The 20,807-nt window shown below is 33.2% G+C and overlaps 2 protein-coding genes across 3 annotated transcripts in view; both read left to right on the top strand.

Annotated features, from left to right (window-relative positions):
* The window catches only part of LOC123691976 (phospholipid-transporting ATPase VA), a 74,031-nt gene that overhangs the window by 12,081 nt on the left and 41,143 nt on the right, over positions 1 to 20,807 (top strand). The gene's annotated exons all lie outside the window — the stretch shown is intronic.
* On the top strand, positions 16,510 to 18,553 carry LOC123691974. 2 transcript variants are annotated; one of them, XM_045636573.1, is made up of 4 exons: positions 16,510 to 16,640; positions 16,988 to 17,053; positions 17,144 to 17,227; positions 17,564 to 18,553. In XM_045636573.1, the coding sequence occupies exons 1-4, from the start codon at positions 16,568 to 16,570 to the stop codon at positions 17,767 to 17,769; spliced, it is 429 nt and encodes a 142-aa protein (XP_045492529.1). In that variant the 5' UTR covers positions 16,510 to 16,567; the 3' UTR covers positions 17,770 to 18,553. The 2 variants fall into 2 exon arrangements, with proteins under 2 accessions (XP_045492529.1, XP_045492530.1); XM_045636574.1 differs by lacking the exon at positions 17,144 to 17,227 and having other exon boundaries at positions 16,526 to 16,640.

The raw sequence follows: 20,807 nt of genomic DNA, 5'->3' as shown, positions 1-20,807 counted from the left end.
GCACTTGCAAAATTTACAAATACCTACAGACAAAAATGCTCATAAAATAAAAACTACTGGGCCTATCCGAATAAAATTTTTATGGGACCAATTCGACACCATCCCGCATCGAACAAAAAAAGAATCACGTAAATCGGTTCAGAAACCTCGGAGTAATCGGTGTACATACATAAAAAAAAAAAAAAATATACCGGCCGAATTGATAACCTCCTCCTTTTTTTTTTGAAGTCGGTTAAAAAAGCGCATTGCATGATTCGTTTTATTACATCTTTACGACTTTCTTTTAAAATGTGACGCTAATTTAATACTTTATAATAACCGTGGGGATACGAATTTACTACAAAGTCAACATGTTGTAAAAGTAATTTGGATATCAAAAGTTTAAGAGCACTGAAATGATTCAAACTTAGTTTACATTAGATCAACCTTTTCCAAAGGCGGACGCCTAGCGCCACCTTACCATGTTAGGTACCATGTTGGGAATCGCTGCATTAGATAATTTGATTTACGAAATTAGAATAGTTAAGCGCGTTTACAAAAACATATACTTATTTATAACGATTAAATAATACAGGAAACATTTTCCTATACTGTATAAATAAATGTTGCTATCAAAAGATAGCATTTTTGTAGATTAACAAAGAACAAATAAAACGTTTATTATGAGCATAAGCGGTGTGAAGGCAGTAAAATCATCAGCGTTTTATGTTCAAACTCACATACGTATATGGTGTATAATGTGTACTGTTGAACGTAAAACTGTATCATTTTCTAGAATATCTATCTACATACAAATAAGTATGCATGAAATCATACATATATACATTTTTCAAGAATAGAAAAGATTCGCTCACGAGGCTGGATTAAATCATTTTTAACCGACTTCAAAAAAAAGGAGGAGGTTATCAATTCGGCCGGTATATTTTTTTTTTTTTTTTTTTTTTTTTTATGTATGTACACCGATTACTCCGAGGTTTCTGAACCGATTTACGTGATTCTTTTTTTGTTCGATGCGGGATGGTGTCGAATTGGTCCCATAAAAATTTTATTCGGCTAGGCCCAGTAGTTTTTATTTTATGAGCATTTTTGTCTGTACTCGATGACTTAATTGGAATGTAGCAAGTAACTTTGATTCACTTCCCGGTAACCGATTGAGCTGAAATTTTGTATACGTATGTAAATTGGATAGCGATGAAACATTATCATGACATAGAGCTGATTTGATGATGGAATCGGAAGGTGGCCATAGGAACTCAGTAATATATTGACTCAACTTTATCGAGTTTGGGCTCGTTTGATTCGTGTTGAAAATTACACTAAAAAGTATTAAATAAAATTAACTGCGTTAAAAACAACCGACTTCAAAAACGGAAAAGTAAAAAATAAAATAGATTTGATATTATTAATTACTACATAATATTATTTAGATGTGCTATTTATTAAATAGGTTTGAAGTCGGTGCCAAACACTAAGCACTTAGTATTAAGCCCGTGCACCGACATCAAACCTATTTAATAAATAGCACATCTAAATAATATGTAGTAATTTATAATATCAAATCTATTTTATTTTTTACTTTTCCGTTTTTGAAGTCGGTTGTTTTTAACGCAGTTAATTTTATTATTTACATTCACAATTTGTCTTTCTTATCAAACATTGTTTATTTTATATTGAATATTCTGTTATAAGAGAATTATGTAAAAGTTTACGAGAGTATCTGAAGACGTAACGCTATTTGAGCAATGCTTTCGGTTGGAGGTCTTCTGTAATATTTATCTAGGTGCGATTGCAGGCGGTTCAACAAGGTTTCGCAAATACAAAAACGCTCTTGAGCATTTCTGCAACGAATTTTGGTAGATAGGAAAATAATTTGAGAATTCTTACTTTTAAATGACTCAAGTTGTTGCTGGCACAAGTGGAAATATTTGTTTTTAAGAATAGTAATATAACCTATTACCTAAGTATACAAACGTATTCAGGTTTGACATGGGTGGCTACTGTAATATAAAAATAGATTGTATTTGGAACAACAACTACGTATCATAATAATTTATCAGGCATTAGAAATTAGATTACAGCCTCGAAAATCTGGAACAATTGTTCGGTGACCGCCTAATCTGAACAAATTTTACAGCCACGTAACCACGCGTGGTTGTCACTAACTATACAATTATACATAGATATAATTAATGTAAATTTACAATGAACATCAAAAATTGCACTTGTTTCATAGAGTGCATATATAGTACATAATATATGAAAGTTATTTCTTCCTTTATTGTGGGCAAACACTTGGGATTTTACAGCATATTCAGTAGAATACGCTGTAAAATTATATGGTACTTAGTAACTATACATTGAAATTCTTCATATGGATAGTACCAAACTAACTTACGTCATTTCAGTATATACCTCGATTGATACTCTATTTAACGACCAGGCTTTTACGAACGGATATTTCCGATGGTGAGCCTGGCCTTACTGAGTCAGCTTAGGTATTACGTGTTGATGTTGCTATCAAGTCCAAAATGATGATTTAAAACAAAGTATTAATTAATAATTGTTATTTAATAAGCATTAATATTGGTAATACCAACTAATATTTCTGTGAAATATATGTTTATTTTAATATAATGAAAAATCCATTCGGCGGAGTCGCAAATGGGTAATTTGTCAAAACATTGGTTAAATTTAGCTTAGAATTAAACAAAAAAAGCTTCCATACTGTTTTTAAATGTTCTTCATTACGCATTCCTAATTTTAGTTTCGAGTATTTGCGTGGATATGAATGCAAACTGTATTTATGAAACATCGAAACTGCTCCATAAATATTTATATTCTATTATTCAAATATTATTACAGAAATTTGTAACACTTAAAAATGATTATTCGTATTGAATACATGTTTGTGTTATAATTGATTTCTTCATTATGATAAATCTGACAACACAGTTGAAAACAATGGAAAGCATTATTCATATTAAGTAACTGATTCGAAACAAATGTACATTCCATGTTTAATAAGTAACTAACTATTGTAAAATCAGAATTGATTATTAATATTTTTACAGCTATATTTTTTTATGAGTTCATCATTCAATGATATTGTCTGTAACATAAATGAGTACAATAGATAAGAAACCGATATTGGTGGCGTGTGAACGACATCAAGTGCATGAACCCTTTGTGCTTTCACAAAATGGTCTCATGATTATGGGGTAGCTTCTTGTCGACCATAAAAGAGCGGAGACTAGACACGATAATACTTTTATAACCTTTGTTCGTCTATTTTATACATTTCAAAACTACTAATGCAAGGCTAATAAATACTTTGTTACATGCTACCGCCCCGTCTATAATTTTCCTAATGTAAATGTAACATATGAATCAAAGTTAGGTTTAAATAAATATCGTTGATTGTAATCTTAACTTTAAACTTGTGGTACTGACCACAATAAAAGTATAAATGATTATTCATTAGTAGAATTACGATTCGACCGTTCTAGGTCAGTTGCGGCACGTCCCAAATTATGGCAACATAACGCGTATGAGAATGCATTACAGAGATATTAAATTAACGTTATAGATTATCTGACTTACCTGCCGAATGTTCTTTTCCTAAACCACCATATTATTGAAGATATTTCAAGTTTCAGTTAAAAATAACAATATCTGAGATCTGTGTTATTATTTATTTCTATACTATAAAAATGAATCGCAAAATGTGTTGGTAAGCGCATAACTCGAGAACAACTGAACCGATTTCTTTAATTCTTTTTTTATTACATTTCTTGAAGTACGAGGATGGTTCTTATGGAGAGAAAACGTAAAAATGTACCACGGGCGAAGCCGGGGCGGACCGCTAGTTGTTTATAAAACATTGTATGACGTTTATCTATATTCTATATTATACATTAATTATACCTGTGGCCGCTACATGATCAACATGATGTTTTATTCTGTTATTAAAATTTTATGAATTATCAGTAAGTCGTTAAACTCGCGTTTTATAATAGTCATGGTTACGGGAAGGTCTGGTCTTTTAATTATTATAATAATTCAATTTAATTAAATGCAGCAGTACCTACATATCGTGCGAATTGTATGATTACAGTAGCACCTCTATAAGTCGAACATCAAGGGAGACGCCAAAAAATTCGAGTTATAGAGTTTTCAACTTATGGAGGATTTCGACTTAGGCGGATTTTGATTCGACATAAAGAGTTTGAGATTTATTCTTATAAATTTTGAGTTACAGAGGTAAAGTACATTAAAATTCAACTTGCAGAGGTGACAAACATGTTTTTATTTATTACAAATCAACATTATTTCAAATCAGTTTAAAATTAAAAATATGGCATTAAAAAAGTCAGTATTTTTTTTGCTTTAGATAATTTGGTTGTTCTCCAGCATTGTCTAATCTATAAAGTGCAGTAAATTATTCTTCTTCTGATGGATAAATTTACTATCGTATACCTACTCCTAAAATTTTTTTCTAACGCGTCGGCAAGTTGTTAAAGTCGGTAACTTATTTTTGTTCGAACAATAGAGGTAATAAATTACAAATATAAAGGTTGTAAAATAAAACGTTGCTATGTTCGAGATACAGAGGTAAAATTTAATTTTTCGAGTTATAGAGTGAAAATATGTACCAAAATGGCTTGAAGGGACTCGGTGATAATTTCGACTAACAGAGGGTAAAGATTTCAAGTAACGGAGGTTTTCGGGTTTGAAGGGAAGGGAACAAAACATTTTTTCGAGATTTGGAGGTTTTTGACTTATCGAGGTTCGACTTAACGAGGTGCTACTGTATTATGTAATAACGTTGAATAAAAAGATAAAATAAATAATACTGAAAATGAATCATCAAGGAGCAAAATTTAAGATGCCTTAACAAATAATGTTTAACTGTTTTCGTTTTTAAAATAATTTATTGGAAATGAATACATATGAAAAATTGATGTTGGCCGATTCTCAGACTTACCCGATATGCACAGAAAATTTCATGCACTGCAGAGAATCGGTCCAGCCGTTTTGGAGGAGTATGGTAACGTTAACATTGTGACACGGGAATTTTATATATATATATAAGGATGTACACTATTGTTTCCGTATAATTGTATGTATTTCTTGTATGCGTCATGTGGCAGCTGTATACAATTTATTGGACCACTTGTGCAAACTTAGCTCATAAGTATGCGTGCCTTATCAAAAACACCGATAGTCGACGATATTGATTTCGATAAGAAATCGTTATATTGATGCGTTAAAACGGAAACTATGTAAGCTTTATTATGTTCATTATTTTCGTCGCTATCTCTATTATCTGTAATCAATCTAATATTGTTTTTGACTGTTCAAAGAATAATAGAGGTGACACACATTCAACATTAATCGAATCAATTGAATGATTAGGGTTTTAACACTGTAGTACGCAAGCGTTGTTTATAAACAAACTATCAATCGTGATTTAATCTTATATCAAAATTTAATCTATACTAATATTGTAAAGCTGAAGAGTTTGATTGTTTGAACGCGTGTCAAGAACTAGGTCCCATTTGAAAAAGTATTTCGGTGTGAGATAGCCCATTTATCGAGGAAGGCTATATATAGGCTATATATCATTACGCTAAGACCAACAGGATCGGAGCCACGCGGGTGAAACCGCGAAGCGCAGCTAGTCTTATATCAAAATGAAAATGATTTCCAGGTCAGTGGTACGTTGAGACTTGAGACGCACTCGCATACGGAGTCGATTTATCACAAACAGCGGCTTAGCGACACGTTACTTAATAATGTCGCTCATTATGGCACTCCGCCAATATCCCTTCGGGCTTCGAACAATCGCAGAGAACGGTTACGTTACAATATTTACAAATATTTTCACACGTCACACGTAACTTTCTCGAACTAAATACTTTCGATATTTTAAGTCGTTGTGTAGAAGTTTATTTTAAAGCTTTTCCAGATGAAGACCGCGTGACCGTCGAGACGCCCTAGTTATAAATCAACGCCAGCCACACGACAGGCTAAGCTGTTAGACAAATTAAATTATGGTCTGTACTTTAGTAGTCTAGTCGAGTTTACACACTTTAATGTTTCATTTATGGAACTCATTTAAAATTCTACAAACCTTGTACCAACATAGTTATAACCTAAATGCAATTAATCTTTAACAAAACTTGGAATGTTCTGGATGTCTTCTGTAAACATATTTATTGGCTGAGCACATACACTTCCTCATTAACTAATAAATAACCTTCTCTTTACAGAAGTGCTTTGCTAATTTGTTTGCATCGACCGATAATTATAACTAATTGCCTCGCTTCTGTTAATCACTTTACGTGCTCATTGTATCCTTCGTATAAAGGCCATTGGCCACTAATTATTGAATATTTTTATTTTAAATTCAAAAATAATATAGTTATTTCATTTCGCGTTATCTAAAATTTAAATGCTCATATAACTAAATTCGTTAATATAATCCCCTATCGTGTATTTGTATATGTATAGTCATTTTTCACTGAATTATCCTTTTTACCATTAATTCACGTAGGAAAAATGCTAAATTATTCATCTTCTTTAGCTGCAAGCAATTTCTAAACTGTCAGTTCTATTATAATAGTGGTTGCATATTGAACGCTGGTTACTCAACGGTAGAAAATGGGGATGCGATGTGATGAATTTAGTATCGATTAATTATTATTATAGATAATAATCCCTGGTGTGGTGTGGAAGATTTAAGTGCTTCTAAGTATAAATATAACTTAGAATTATCTGTTAAGCTATTCACGTTAAACATTTAACTGCAATTTTTCTCCAAGACCATAGTTAGGTAAGTTATACTTAACTTTATTTATACTATTATTATTTAGATATAAGTTACTGTGGATAAAGAATTTATTCTACACATCCAATATACCTATGTATAACAGTTGTTGCTATTTATTTCAAACTGCTCATTGTTATTAAAATTGCGTGTATGGTCTAACTAAAATTAGCCGCTCCACATTTGAAGCATTTAGATTTTGAGTACAAACACATCAACATCGGGTTTGTATTTACACATCATGGAGATGGAAAACAGACGTTTGATAGAAGCTTCAAGAAAATTAAAGAAATTATTCAAGGTTAAATAAACGTAATAATTGGGTAAATAAATCCTTAAGCTTATTGTTTAATGTTTATTCCGTTTTTCAAATACCTTTACGTTTTGTTTGAAATTTTATTTTAATTCCAATAAAAAAGATATTTGTGGTTAGCCACTTGCCCTGGTTTGACCTAAGATAAAAAAAATACAAAATACTCGGTAAAAATGTAGATTTCTGATGATAATGGAATTTTTCAAATCGGTCGATTCAAATTGTAGTGCCAAAGTTTAAGTTGATCGGAACGAACAAAAAATATTTCATCATTATACTATTAGTTGAGATGCATCTTATAAGTTATTGCAGATCAATATAAGCGCATCAGGTCGAATGCACGTGAGAGACCTTGATCGATCTCGAAGCATTCACTTAAGATCCGCGAATAGTCGCAAAGTGAAACAAGCAATCTGTTCAATCTATAAACGTCGAGAGAATTAATTGAATGAGCGTTTTATTGTAAGCAAACTGTTCCTGTTCTCCTTTGTGTGTTGTTAGGTCAATCGTGATTTGAAACAAAACAACGTAGGTATTCGTTTCACTGTAACGTTATATTGAATTCATTGTGATCGTTTGTTTAAATGTATATGAATATCACATTTTTTTCGAGGAATCATTAAATAAACATGGAATTAAATTATTGACGTTATTTATTAGATACTCGTTTGGATGGTTCGTGTGCTACATTTTAATTGTAGCTAGTTAATTTTAAATAGATGGTAACACGATTTAAATTCTGTTACGTAAAATTATTTAAAACGTGTCTAAGCATTAAATATTTAAAAATATTTCCAACTGCACACCAAATTTAAAACGCGATTTATTTATGTGTTAAAACGTGGGGCTCCTATTTATGTGTAGTTAAACCTGACGTTTTGCACACTACAGCGAGCATACCAATACGACGCTAGATTTAGATTCATTAAAATATGTTGCGGATGATTAAAAAATTGTTAAATAATCCTCCTACCCCTTTTGAATGCCATCTGTTTGTTAAGGACGCGTTTACGAATCTGACTAAAATAAGCAGTTTTTCGGTGCATTTTGCGGCGAAATAGTACAAAACCAAATTTAACTAATAATTACCATAAATAGATTACTCCTTAATCTTTAAATGGTACTAATTTTTAAGTCTAAAATTTTGGTTTATAATATTGAAAAAAATAATTTCCGTTGCCTCTTCACACAAAATTGACAATATCGTGCTGAATAAACGAACATTTTTCTTGTATTTAATAAAACAAATTAATTTATTAAAAAATATTTTAAGTAAGTAGACATGTCTATCTCAAAAAGGTACTAAATCACTAAATCAAAATGTTACAAATAGGCTGAGAAAAAAATTAAAATCAAATCTTATTTTTTCACATATTTAGCTGTAACGCGTGATACTTATTGCATTGAAATAAGGGTTATTTTATTTGTCACTATCTTGATTTATTGCACAAAAATTTGTAATGAAATATTTTAGTAATTTAGTCGGCGCTCGGACGCCGTTGTGAGTAGACACTGTGACGCTTGTAAGCAGCTCCTCGTTTACGAAAAGATCGCTGTACGTATACAAAATATTTGACCTAATAAACTTGATCATTGACGCATTCTGCACCGACAACCAAGGCACACCAAGGAAAGATTTTATTTATAGTTTTTCATACTTATGGGATTATAAATTTCATATTTAGTTTCTGACTTGATGGAGTGACCTGCATGTGTACTTCGAAAGTTCGAAGACTGCTACTGGAACTAATAGACGAGTAGAGCTAGGTATGCCGAGTTTGGGCTCGTTTTGTTAGTTATGTTGAGACCTTACCTCCGGACTTGATGGAGTGACCTGCAGGTGTACTTCGAAGACTGCTACTGGAACTAAAAGATGGTTAGAGCTAGGTGTGCCGAGTTTGGGCTCATTTTGTTAGTTATGTTGAGACCTTACCTCCGGACTTGATGGAGTGACCTGCAGGTGCATTTACAAAATATGTTTTAAAGTGTCGACTTATAAAAATACTACAGGTTTGCCGGCAGCTTCGCCTGCATCATTTTTAAATTTAACCCAAATTCGGCGCCATTTTGAAATTCTTTGTTAATTGACCGATTTCGTTCAAAATCGATATCTGAGGATCCCTGGGATCACAAAACAGGAAACTGTTACTTACAAAAATTTGAAAAAGTCAACGCCATTTTGAAATTTTCTGTTATTGTACCGATTTCGTTCAAAATCGATATCTGAGGCTCCCTGGGATCGCAAAACAGGAAACTGGTACCAAAATTTTAAAAAGTCAGCGCCATTTTGAAATTCTTTGTTATTGTACCGATTTCGTTCAAAATCGATATCTGAGGATCCTTAGGATCACAAAACAGGAAACTGTTACCAAAATTGAAAAAAAGTCAACGCCATTTTGAAATTTTCTGTTATTGTACCGATTTCGTTCAAAATCGATATCTGAGGCTCCCTGGGATCGCAAAACAGGAAACTGGTACCAAAATTTTAAAAAGTCAGCGCCATTTTGAAATTCTTTGATATTGTACCGATTTCGTTCAAAATCGATATCTGAGGCTCCCTGGGATCGCAAAACAGGAAACTGGTACCAAAATTTTTAAAAGTCAGCGCCATTTTGAAATTCTTTGTTATTGTACCGATTTCGTTCAAAATCAATATCTAAGGATCCCTAGGATCGCAAAACAGGTAACTGGTACCAATATTTTAAAAAGCCAGCGCCATTTTGAAATTCGTTGTTATTGTACCGATTTCGCTCAAAATCGATATCTGAGACTCCCTGGGATCGCAAAACAGGAAACTGGTACCAAAATTTTAAAAAGTCAGCGCCATTTTGAAATTCTTTGTTATTGTACCGATTTCGTTCAAAATCGATATCTGAGGATCCTTAGGATCACAAAACAGGAAACTGTTACCAAAATTGAAAAAAAGTCAACGCCATTTTGAAAATTTCTGTTATTGTACCGATTTCGTTCAAAATCGATATCTGAGGCTCCTTAGGATCACAAAACAGGAAAATGGTACCGAAATTTAAAAAAGTCAACGCCATTTTGATTTTTTTGTTATTGTACCGATATCGTTCAAAATCGATATCTGAGGATCCTTAGGATCACAAAACAGGAAACTGTTACTAAAATAAAAAAAGTCAACGCCATTTTGAAATTTTTGTTATTGTACTGATTTCGTTCAAAATCGATATCTAAAGATCTCTAGGATCACAAAACCGGAAACTGGTACCAAAATTTTAAAAAATTAGCGCCATTTTGAAATTCTTTGTTGTACCGATTTCCTTCAAAATCGATATCTGAGGATCTACGATCGCAAAATAGGAAACTGGTACCAAAATTTAATAAATTCAGCTGGTAAAGAAGCAAAATATACAATTCTTGCAGTTTCTATGTCAGTTAACTGTCGAATCTTTCTGCCAGCGTAACCAGCAGAGCTGAGTTTGATCCTAAGGATCCTCAGGTATCGATTTTGAACGAAATCTGTCAATTAACAAAGAATTTCAAAATGGCGCCGAATTTTTTAAATTTCGGTACCATTTTCCTGTTTTGTGATCCCAGGGAGTCTCAGATATCGATTTTGAACGAAATCGGTACAATAACAGAAAATTTCAAAATGACGTTGTTTTTTTTTTCAATTTAGGTAACAGTTTCCTGTTTTGTGATCCTAAGGATCCTCAGATATCGATTTTGAACGAAATCGGTACAATAACAAAGAATTTCAAAATGGCGCTGACTTTTTAAAATTTTGGTACCAGTTTCCTGTTTTGCGATCCCAGGGAGCCTCAGATATCTATTTTGAACGAAATCGGTACAATAACAGAAAATTTCAAAATGGCGTTGACTTTTTTTCAATTTTGGTAACAGTTTCCTGTTTTGTGATCCTAAGGATCCTCAGATATCGATTTTGAACGAAATCGGTACAATAACAAAGAATTTCAAAATGGCGCTGACTTTTTAAAATTTTGGTACCAGTTTCCTGTTTTGCGATCCCAGGGAGCCTCAGATATCGATTTTGAACGAAATCGGTACAATAACAGAAAATTTCAAAATGGCGTTGACTTTTTCAAATTTTTGTAACAGTTTCCTGTTTTGCGATCCCAGGGAGCCTCAGATATCGATTTTGAACGAAATCGGTACAATAACAGAAAATTTCAAAATGGCGTTGACTTTTTTTCAATTTTGGTAACAGTTTCCTGTTTTGTGATCCTAAGGATCCTCAGATATCGATTTTGAACGAAATCGGTACAATAACAAAGAATTTCAAAATGGCGCTGACTTTTTAAAATTTTGGTACCAGTTTCCTGTTTTGCGATCCCAGGGAGCCTCAGATATCGATTTTGAATGAAATCGGTACAATAACAGAAAATTTCAAAATGGCGTTGACTTTTTCAAATTTTTGTAACAGTTTCCTGTTTTGCGATCCTAGAGATCCTCAGATATCGATTTGGAACGAAATCGGTACAATAACAAAAAAAATCAAAATGGCGTTGACTTTTTTAAATTTTGGTAACAGTTTCCTGTTTTGTGATCCTAAGGATCCTGAGATATTGATTTTGTACGAAATCGGTACAATTAAAAAAAAATTATACTGCGTCCATAGATAACAGGTATACCTGTTATACGGACGCAGTATAATTTTTTTAACAAAACGAGCCCAAACTCGGCACACCTAGCTCCACTCGTCTATGAGTTCTAGTACCAGTCTTCGAAGTACACTTTGGCAAGTACTTGTTTACCAAACAATCACTGTCCAATGAAATTAGATAAATGGTATCTACTTTTGTGACCATTCAACGTTACAAACTTTACAAATCAAAGTAAAGTTAAAAAAAACATAGCAATAAAAATAAGCTCAATTATCAAGTCGTGTCAGTTTACTCATAATTTCGCCGCTTCGCGCATTTCGATGTGTGTGTGAGCCGTGCACGTGTAGTAGTAAGACTCAATACCTAAAATTGATGCGCGTCAATTTGTAAATACGTCCTTAACCTATATTCACTTGAACCTTTCAACATAATTTAAGTTGCTACCGTATCATAAGTTTTTAGAATACTAGAAAACATGTATCGGTATTGTGTCAATTGTTTCATCTGTGTTCTTTTAAAATTGTAGGAAGGTTGTGTTTTTGTAAGGTGCCAAATACATGTACAAAATGTTCAATTTCATTAAAGCGCCCGCACGTTTGGAAGCGACATTGACTCTTTATCGTCTCCAATTTGAAGCAATTATGCAACATTGTTTCATGATTGTTGAAACCAATACATTTCAGTTGTTGTAAATTGTCAAAATTGCTCCACCAATGAGCTGTTAGAATTTTTAATATGCACAATTCTTTGCGAAGGATATTAATAAGTTTTATTGACTGCTAGTTGGCTTGTTAAGGAATACACGTTATATAAGCTATTCTTTATTTACAAATGTCACAGACGGGACAAATCAGTTGTGTTTGTTAATAAATTGATAAGAAAATATTGTAGACAGTTCTTTTTATATTAGATTGCAAATTATTATACCTGGCACATTTTTTTAATAACTAAATAAAACATGAGCTTTATATTACTTCTACTTATGTGTTTATCAAGAATGTAGGGTTCTGTCAGCACATTGATTAAGTAACTTCAACTATATAAAGTACCATGTATATGTCGCAGGCAAATTGTATTATTTCGCCGTTTACAAAAACTCGGCATTTTGTAAAATGATGATTTACTTTTTCCAAAATTCTACAAAAAGACGGACGTGAGACGACGGTGCCCCACTTCGTGGGGCTCCTATTTATGTGTAGTTAAAAAACACAAACCTAACTTAACCCACCCCCTTATCCAAACCAAAAACTTCTGATTACGAATTCCCGACATTAAAAAATGCCAAGCGTTTGTAGACGGCGAAATAATACAATTTGACTGCGACATATACACAGATAGAAACTTACCTAGATAATAATATTATACCTAATGCATTGTTTGGAGAAATTCGATCCGTTTTCTATCGTATATCGGTTGCTATACATATACTTTGTCATTTCTGTTTTCGTTTGTTCATAATGAGTATTAATTTAATAATGAAAATGTGAATCGGATTAAATTTAAAAAGCTAGTGCTACATCATTAATTTATAGTCATTTCTAAATTACACTATAATATTAACTGCTGTTTTTATAGTTTGAAACAGTAATTATAAAGAGGAAATTAACGATCAATATCGTTTCATGAATGTACCTACATATAAGGTGTGCCTAATCTGGGGGCACGGTAGTGCCCCCGCCAAGACGAGCCAAGCGAACAAGCGAAGCGCACGGGCACTACCTACCTTTTCTCGAAGTGCTTCGACGTTTTTTTGAACCCTCATAACTTGGGTTTGGATATTGGTCAAAATATGTGGCTTGGCCGTTCGTTACTACAAGAACTATTGTATAACACAAAAGTAATGAACAGTGAATTAATTTTTCACCTTACGCCGATGTGAATGTAGCGAAATGGCCAAGCCACATATTTTGACTAAGGTGTAGAGTTTGTGAAGTTAGGCCTTGTAGAGTTAGGGCGTGTAGTGTTAGAAGCTTGGCTCTACATGAGATCTGATAACTTTTTGACAGTGCGAGTCATATGGGCTCGTCTTGGCAACATTTTACATGAAAATGTTTTTGGTGGGATCATAATATACTTATAATACAATGTTAGAATAAAAATTCATACATGTATCAACCCAGTTTTTTCCTTATCCATATCCTACGAATGAAAAAGAATATTTATCTCGTACAATATCGCAATGGTCGCTTTTCCTGTGCCAAACATAAAGCTCTTTTATAAACATACAAATGTCATCATCTCAACGACTACTTAAGGAGGGCCTTTAGTATTCCAGTATTTTTAAAAATACAGTGAATGTAGAAAATTTTCTATGCAATGCAATTGCATTTGTATGAAAACACTTCTGGCGTCACTCCAGCCACATTCTCTCTGAAGTGCATTATTCAATTCGCTAACATTCCCATTTCCCACTGTCGGATATAAAGAACATTATTTTAATTCATTGTACATAAGATTAAAATGAAACTAACATTTTCTTCGCGAGCTAAATGAGGAAAGTGCATTGTTTTACGGGTGCCACGACAAACACAGAAAGGCTTTTATATTCTCGTATTGTGCACGTAATTGCATAAATGAAATAATGTTAGGTAAGGAAGCAAGTAAGGAATTTCTGCTTTTTTTAATGAGAATCTGCTTTTTGGTCACGTATATTTTGTTTTTACAGAGTTGAAAAATTTCACATGTCTATGGCCATCCGGAGAAAACCCACATACTTAAAAATTTGAAATCATTTTCGATATATTTGAATTAAATAATAGGAAATGTAGCGGTGTAAGTCGCTTAAATTTATTCGTGTGGAAACTAGTTCCGAGTTCCGGAACATTGTGAAGGTTGTATGAGTTTCTTTAAGCGCAACAGGCAACCCTGAATACTATCTAGGTAGATAATAATCAACACTAATTAATGACGATTAAAGACGTTGTTATCTTGGATCTCTTAAATCGTACAGATTATAAACTTACGGTCTTATAATACAATGACAAATGTATTTCTAAAAATCTTTAACTACATTTCCGAAAAGTCTCATAAGTAACTAAATAGTTATAATATAATCAATACCTTATATCGATAAGATATTAGTAGATTTACTTACTTAAAGTTTTCTGTACATGCATATTATCATTAATTATGTATAATTATTTAAGTAGGAGGTAGTAAGTACTTTAGATTTCCCCACTATAAAAAGGTAGTAAGTAGGTACCTACATAAATAAAAGGTATGTTACAGTTAGACGTTATCCCTTACGCAATCTGATGATTCATTTCTCTTGTAACGATACATACGTAAAAGGCCATATAAGGAAATATGGCCTGACTATCAGTACATAATGTAAATCACCCACGATATTCTTTCCTTTTAATAAAGTGCTATGAAGTAAGTACTACTTAATTAGTACTTATCGTATAAATGTTGAGTGCGGTACTCACCCCTCTGGTTACGGGCAGTTGTGATCTGTACCGAGTCACGACAATAGCACAACGGGACTAGGTAACCCAAGATTATAGCACAGTGACCGCTGATGTAACTAGATTGTCCATACCACCTGTTTTATAGATATTAACGGGACATCTATTTATGAGCGGGAATGCATTGTTTTTATGATACCTACGTTTGTCGTTTATACGGCATCTCGAAGCCTATGGAATGAGAATCGAAATATCTTGCTTTGTAAGGCTACAATCAAACTCAATATTGCTATTTAGTTTAATTTTTTTTAAAGTTATAGTAAAAAAAGCCGGGATTTTTTGGTTATATTTTTAACCTCCAGTGTTATCGCACTTGTAAAAACCTCGCTTTTGATCGCGAATAAAGGACATTTTTATTCCGGAAACGGAAACATTTTGTCTTGTTGTACAACGCTCCGCTTTTTAAATACTTTTGTATGCACTTTATTGAACGAACTGGTTGTTATTTTACTTTTGTTATTCGTAGATTATAATAAAACCAGACAACAATCATACCAAAAAATCGGTCTGTTGCTACGTGGAAGAAAAACAAACAAACTCACTTTCATGTTTATAAAGGACGTAGTTAAGCAGAAAGGACTCAATCCACACTTTGGCCAAAATTGAGTTATATATGCCATCATACTCCTGAGAGTAGAATCTATCATTTAGTAAAATCCCTATTTTTTTAATGTTAATGTAAACTAGTTTTTCTGACTATGCCAACTCAACCCACAGTATGAAGAGCATACAAAACGTATTTGCTGAACTAACTCAGACCACTTGAATTGTTTCTGAGTAATGACCTTTCTGTGAGTATGTTCTTAAAGTCGATAAACCAGAATAATCTCAAACAGTTTGGATCCTTCTTAAGAATTAATTTTGATTGGAAATAACATTTTATCAAATACCTGAAACGATTCAAACAGGTTGGGTCGTTTCTGTGATATAAGTTTACTGATATAATATATATTTTTTTGTTTGCCAGAAACGACTCAAAACACTTAAGATATTTTAGAAAAACAGTTTTTGATCAACTGCGCACTTACCATCGACGGCTCAAGCAGAATGAGTCCTTTGTAAGAAATAAATGTAGGTAACAAAAATTTACATTTAAATTAATTGAAACAACTTAAAATATTTGTGTTATTTTATTGTTTTGGTTTAAGTAATATTTCATCAATTTCTATTTTAGTTGGAAGGTTTCAAATTACTTTTTTTTTAATAAGGCACCAGGCTTAAATATTGTAACAAGTTTGAAAACAAATATTGTCTACTAAATATTGCAAAATTTTGGCAACTCTGCCAGTTTCTCGAAATCTGCCTGTGTGACGTGACGCGTGTGTTATTTTTATTTCGTTTATGTACGAAACAAAAAATGTGAATTAAGATGCGCCGAATTGATCGAATTTTGTTGAATGCCTTGGAACATAAGGTTACCGATAAATCTGAGTTACCAGATGGTAAGTACATATTTCTTTTTCACCAGGTTTATTTCTAACCTCAAATAATTAATTTTGCTTTGTCGTATAAGGCTACATAAGATTCCTTGTCACTTTTTTATTATTTTGCAATCAATAAAGCATGATTGAGCAAGGCGGGCAGGGCAGGATTCAATGCTTGTGGAATTTTGCTGTACTAAACACTCTTATTTTGTTTTTGCTTTCGTTTTGGTTTTATTACATTATTTTTATTCTGATAATATAATAAAATTGCACCTACTAAGCTTATGCGCACTAATAACCCTTGGAGTACTAATAATCCTATTTACTAATTTAATACTTCTACTATGATAATTCTCAATTTGTAGATGGAAATATATCTGGGGCTCCGTCAGAACTTGAAGCTGATTCGTCCAAAGACATAAATTGCCAAGGTAGGTAAATGAAATAAATTGTCCAAGAAATGAATTAGAGGCCTAAATTAATACAGATATCAATGGTCTTTTCTATTTTAATATCTTCAGATGACGAATTTCAAGATGTAAGTAATCCTTTGTGCCCTTCAATGAGTCTGGCGGTAATTAAAGCTAATGAAATTGTGGGATCAGGTGAGTATATCACTTCCCTACATAGAATGTTATTGTAAATTGAAATAATTTATGGGGAATATTAATTAAATTCTTATGCAACTAGATGTGGAATCTCCAGCTGCGCTTGCATACTCTCCACTGACTCCGCTTCTGACTACGCAAAAAGCCATGTTACGACATGTAAGTCGTAACATGGCTTTTTGCGTAGCCAAAGCAAAGCAGTTACGACATGTAAGTCAGAAATAGTGACTTCTATTTTGTATTCTTCTTTATTCAAACACGCAAGAAAATAAGCTGACTAAGATACCAATGACTGCTATGACTCTAATGATCTATTTTGATTGTTCTTGCCAGGTGTTGAATCTCCAGCTGCCCTAGTATATTCTCCGCTTACTGCTCTTACTACACGGAAAGAAGCTGAAAACAATAATTCACCAATGCCGCCAATGTCACCGAGTACATTAGAGCTGTTGGAAACCCTATACGAAGATTTCTTTACAGTTAGGCATGAGTATGATGAGTTCGCAAAAAGACGCCAAAGTAATGGAATTAGTAAATGACCTTAAAGAAGACTAAGACTATGACGACGATACAGACTCTGATTATGTACCTGACAGTGGAGCAGAAACTGATGCATCGCACTCATATGTAAAGCAAAAAAAAGGTATCGCAATCCCCGAGAGTGACAGGTCGGAGAATGAAACTATAACAGAGGGTTTCTTTGAAAATCATGTTGCTATAGTACACGATAATCCAACTAGATCTGACAGAACCACACAAATAATACACAATGAAAACCCACCCATTGTTACAAATGCTGTTCATAACGACATAACGGTTGGTGAAATAATTAAAACGTGTCAAAGTTCTGATCCTCAAGCTTTTCACCCCGAAGCTGAAGCTGCTTATCCCGTTACTGTTGTTGTTGTGTATGTTACAAGAAGTAGGCTCGTGCCTTATTAATTTTATTAAGAATGATCTGAGGGATGGCGTGGAGAATTTAGTTTTATGTAGCGATTGTTGCGGGGGACAAAATAGGAATATCAAAATAGTTTTTAATTTAATACCTCAATACTGTCACGAGTTATATAATACCCTTAAGGGAAGTAGCTCTATCAACGAAGATGTTGATGGATACGGGCCAACTCTTGATTTTAACTTAGATGATGACAGAAATTGATATACACGCTGATTATTTTGCTGTTCTTTCTATATTTTATTCATATTTATGGCGTTTATACCTGATTCCGTTAGTTTTATGATTGAGGTCAATAAATATGTAACTTCTTGACAAAAACACTTGTTTTTTTTGTTTTATAACTTATTTTCTAGTCGATGGTTAGTTTTGAGTCCTTTCTGAGAAAGTTAGAAAAAATACCTGTCTTTGTAAACTTAAGTTTAATTGTAAGGACTCAACCCACACTTTACTTAATATCTCAACATATAATCAAAATATATTACTATATTGATGAACCATTAAATAATACATAATATCTTCTTGATAATAACGAGAAAAAAAACTGTAAAATGTAACTTAATGTTAGAGAAATTACATCAGAAACTTCAAACGCAATTATCTCCAAAGTCATTTATTGTGGATTGAGTCCTTTCTGCTTAACTACGTCCTACATATAAGCAAAAGGTTTTAATTTATTTCAGAGTTTTACGTTTCACAACGTATTTGTGTACAAGAAATGTGTATTTCAGATTATTGTAAAAAAGTTTTTGTGAGACCCTTAAAATTTCGATACAGGGCCCCCAAGGCACGCTATGTGACTGATACTTACTTACTTACTCACTCCTGTGGCGCTGAAAACCCGAAGTGGGTCTTGGCCTCCGAGACGAGAACTCTCTACCTTCCCCGGTCCTGAGCGGTCTCTTGCCAATTTCCAATTGCCAAACGTCACGGATACTCAGACTTAAATCTCTGTGCCTACTTAGGCGTAATGTTATCTGTCTCTGTGTAGGTACATGTGCGTTGCTAATTAAATATTTTGTAACAGTATATAGCGTAATGTGATTTAGTATCTGATGTAACAGCTAAATGGATTAAACAAATATAGTTATAACCTACGAACGGAATCGTCATGATACATTAGATAACGATTGTGTTTTTATTGAAAACAGACTACCCACGGCCAGGTCCTAAATCCTAATAAAATATGGAAATATGCATCCGTTTATAGATTTGAAATAAAACAAGTATAATCATTTATGTCGACCTTATCGCTTGTTGGCTTTTAATTTGATAAAAAGAGGTTGGCTTGAATTCATATTAAGATCATTCCCCTCGCATTATGCAATTATCAACATTACATAGAATGAATAATTCACTATCATAGTTTGTGTTATTGCCAACTTATTGCAGTTATATCTAAAGGAATTGCGTTTTCGCAAATCAATATTATGATCTATACAAAACAATTTTTTTGAGCATATCAGGTTAAAATGCTTTATGATTTTTCGTACACTATGCATTAGATTATAGTACCTAATGCGCCTCCGGATAAAATTGAATAAGTTTTCTTTAAATAATCCGATTAAACTGCAAGGTTGGAGACGCTAACAGCCGCACGTACATTTATTTACCTTTCGTCTGAACCCAGGAATTCTTTTGCGTTGAAAGGAAATACATTTTAGTTTTATGTCCGAATTTATAGCCAATCCTATTCCATTTTACTTTTTAAAGATTTGTTTTGATTTGCTATTCCGTGTGCAGTTCTTCGAATGAGCAAAGTTCTCTATATTCTAGAATCTAGAGGAGACTTTGGGAGCAAAGCCTATCCCATTTTTGTGCCAAACAGCATCTGAATTTCAATAAAAGTTAAACGAGCCAAATAGATCTTCATTTTATAACTGGCTACAGCCGCAGCTTTTGGGTGATATCCGAATAAAAACTAGCTCTCGTTATATATGTTACAGTCAAAACCCTGAACCAGTCAATAACGTTATTGACCGGTAAAATCAGTTAATAAGGATATTGACTAAGGGCGTCGGTTAATATCCTTATTAACTGATTTTATCTGATTAAACCAGTTAATAACGTTATTGACTAAGGGCATCGGTCAATATCCTTATTAACTGATTTTAAGTCGAGACATCTAGTCAATATAGGTTTTAACCGACGTGCCCAGTCAAAACTCATAAAAAGTTAAGGACGTTAGTGAAATTATACTAGAAAATCATTTAAAAAGGTTCATAAAACTTTTTAAACTTTTTTATATTTAAGAGTTTTATGTTTTATTAATTAATTCGGGGTATTGTTTGTAAACTGCAACCGCGCGAGAATACGTGCCCCAAAATATTTTTGAAGATGGCAATTGTGTTTTAATAACTCAGCCCCCGGAATCACAGACACAATAGAAAATCTTTTGTGTCGTGGTCCGATCGGGCCGCTCAGGGCTCAATGGGTTAATAACAACAGCTAGGTTTCCGCCCGCAGCTTCGCCCGCGCAGTCAAAGAAAAACCGCATAGTTCCCGTTCCCGTGGGATTTCCGGGATTGCGTTAGTTTCTGATTTGACGGAGTGACCTGCAGGTGTACTTCGAAGACTGCTACTGGATCTAATAGACGAGTAGAGCTAGGAATGCCGAGTTTG

The sequence above is a fragment of the Colias croceus genome, chromosome 5 (genome assembly GCF_905220415.1).
Source record: "Colias croceus chromosome 5, ilColCroc2.1".
Taxonomy (NCBI): domain Eukaryota; kingdom Metazoa; phylum Arthropoda; class Insecta; order Lepidoptera; family Pieridae; genus Colias; species Colias croceus.
This window is presented reverse-complemented; position numbering and strand designations above follow the sequence as displayed.